Source organism: Myotis davidii, unplaced genomic scaffold, assembly GCF_000327345.1.
Source record: "Myotis davidii unplaced genomic scaffold, ASM32734v1 scaffold196, whole genome shotgun sequence".
Lineage (NCBI taxonomy): Eukaryota > Metazoa > Chordata > Mammalia > Chiroptera > Vespertilionidae > Myotis > Myotis davidii.
Window position 1 is genome coordinate 4,917,040 of NW_006288258.1, and position 1,874 is coordinate 4,918,913.

A 1,874-nucleotide genomic window follows, 5' to 3' on the forward strand; every position below is an offset into this window, starting at 1 on the left:
CAACACTTTTTATTATCTGCCTGGATTTTACAACCCTAGTGCATATGAAGTAATATGTCGTTTGTTGACTTGAAGGTGTTTAAGTAATCTCATTAACCACTTCTAAAGCTTTCTTGTGTTATTCAACTACAGGTTTCATTTTACTATCTTATGAGCTAAGTAAAGCTTAAGTAAGGGATAAAGGTATTCACATGTATTGTTTTTAAAGGTACTTTTTTAGCATTAATTTATATACTTAATATTTATTTTGAACACTGTGACAATATTGGTTTAGTGTTTCTCAAGGTTAATTGTGCAGCAAAAGCTTGGGCAGCTTATTAAAATGCAAATTCCTGCATCATACCTAAGAAATTCTGATTAATGTACACCCAAAACTAATACAAAATAATATTGAATATAAACAGTAATTTCAAAAATATTTTAAAATATTAACAAAAGCAATTCTGACTTAGTACATATGGGATGGGTTTGGAATTTTCTTTTTAATAAGGACACAGTCATTCTAGTGCAGATGGTCCAAGGATCTTTTATTTTATCCTTGTTTTATAATTGTTCTGAATTGTTGAATTATTTAGAAAACTTAAGTTATTTCTTGGTGATACTTTACTTGTTTTATAGTGGACAGCAGTCCTGATGAGGCTCTGGTACATCTTCTTGCTGGTTTGGAAAATGATGGATATCAGGGGGAAAGAAATAGAAAGCCACCGCCATGTCTTTCCCTTAGAAACACTAAAAACCCCCAAAATAGTGATGATGAAGAAAATGAACCACAGATTGAAAAAGAAGAAATGGAGCTTAGTTTGGTTATGTCTCAGAGATGGGACAGCAATATTGAAGAACATTGTGCCACAAAAAGGTAACTTTTCTGTCATTTCAGTTACTTTAATATATCATATAGCCGATAGTCATCATGTTTACTTATTTATATTATAACTGGAAGTTTGTACCTTTTGACCACCTTCCTCCAGTTCTCTCTTCCCCATAAACCTAACTTTTACAAATCATCTATTTATATACACAGTATTATTATGTCGGTAATACGTGGGGCAGAATAGATGTGCCTCCTTATCCAGAACTTGAATTTAAAAAAATCCCTTTGAGAGTTAAACTGTTATGGGATGGAACAACAGTTACAAAGTCAACTTAAAGACAAGGACTGGCTTCTAGGTCTGATTAGACTGAAGGAATTAAATATTAAAAATAAATAAGTCTCAGAAGCATACACTGATATTGTTCATTCCTCAAGGTAAAAGAATAAGATGGCACTGTGGTTTTCTAAATCAATATCTTGTGGGCTTCATTGGCTTGAGTCTGTGCCTGAGCTGTATGCTCTGTTTGTAGAATTAGGCTTCTCAGCCTGAAATGCTGAGTATGTCTCCTGTAAACTTCTGTAGGCAATACTAGGATATCTAAAGTCCATGTTTGAGAATTTCACACACACCCCAAAGCCATTACTGAAAGGTGAAAAGTTAATCTATATGTTATGTTGACAGACATATATGTTACATATATTATACTACCTAATATAAAAAATAAAATTTTTGATCCCTTCTCCTGTTATCTGGGTATAAATCAGAACCCTCTTTTTATATTTTCACAGTATGCTCAGTTCCCTTTGCTGTCACAGTGAAAATTCCCTCCAAGACTCAGCTCGACCTTTTTATTTCTTTTTATTTTTTTTATCCTCACCCGAGGATATGTTTATTGATATTTTAGAGAGGGAAGAAGGGAGAGAGAGACAGAAATATCAGTGTGAGAGAAAAACATCCATTGGTTGCTTCCCATACATGCCCCAGTGTATAGGACAATGCTCCAACTCACTGAGCCACCTGGCAAGGGCCCCTTTGATCTTTCAAGACCTGATTTTACCTATA

General features: G+C 33.9%; 1 protein-coding gene across 11 annotated transcripts in view; it reads left to right on the forward strand.

Moving 5' to 3' along the window:
• The window catches only part of REV3L (REV3 like, DNA directed polymerase zeta catalytic subunit), a 167,006-nt gene that overhangs the window by 82,397 nt on the left and 82,735 nt on the right, over positions 1–1,874 (forward strand). For all 11 annotated transcript variants that reach the window (XM_015561634.1, XM_015561636.1, XM_015561633.1 and 8 more), the window contains one exon: positions 619–856. In XM_015561634.1, the coding sequence (XP_015417120.1) occupies positions 619–856 (238 nt within the window). The remainder of the gene's footprint in view (positions 1–618; positions 857–1,874) is intronic.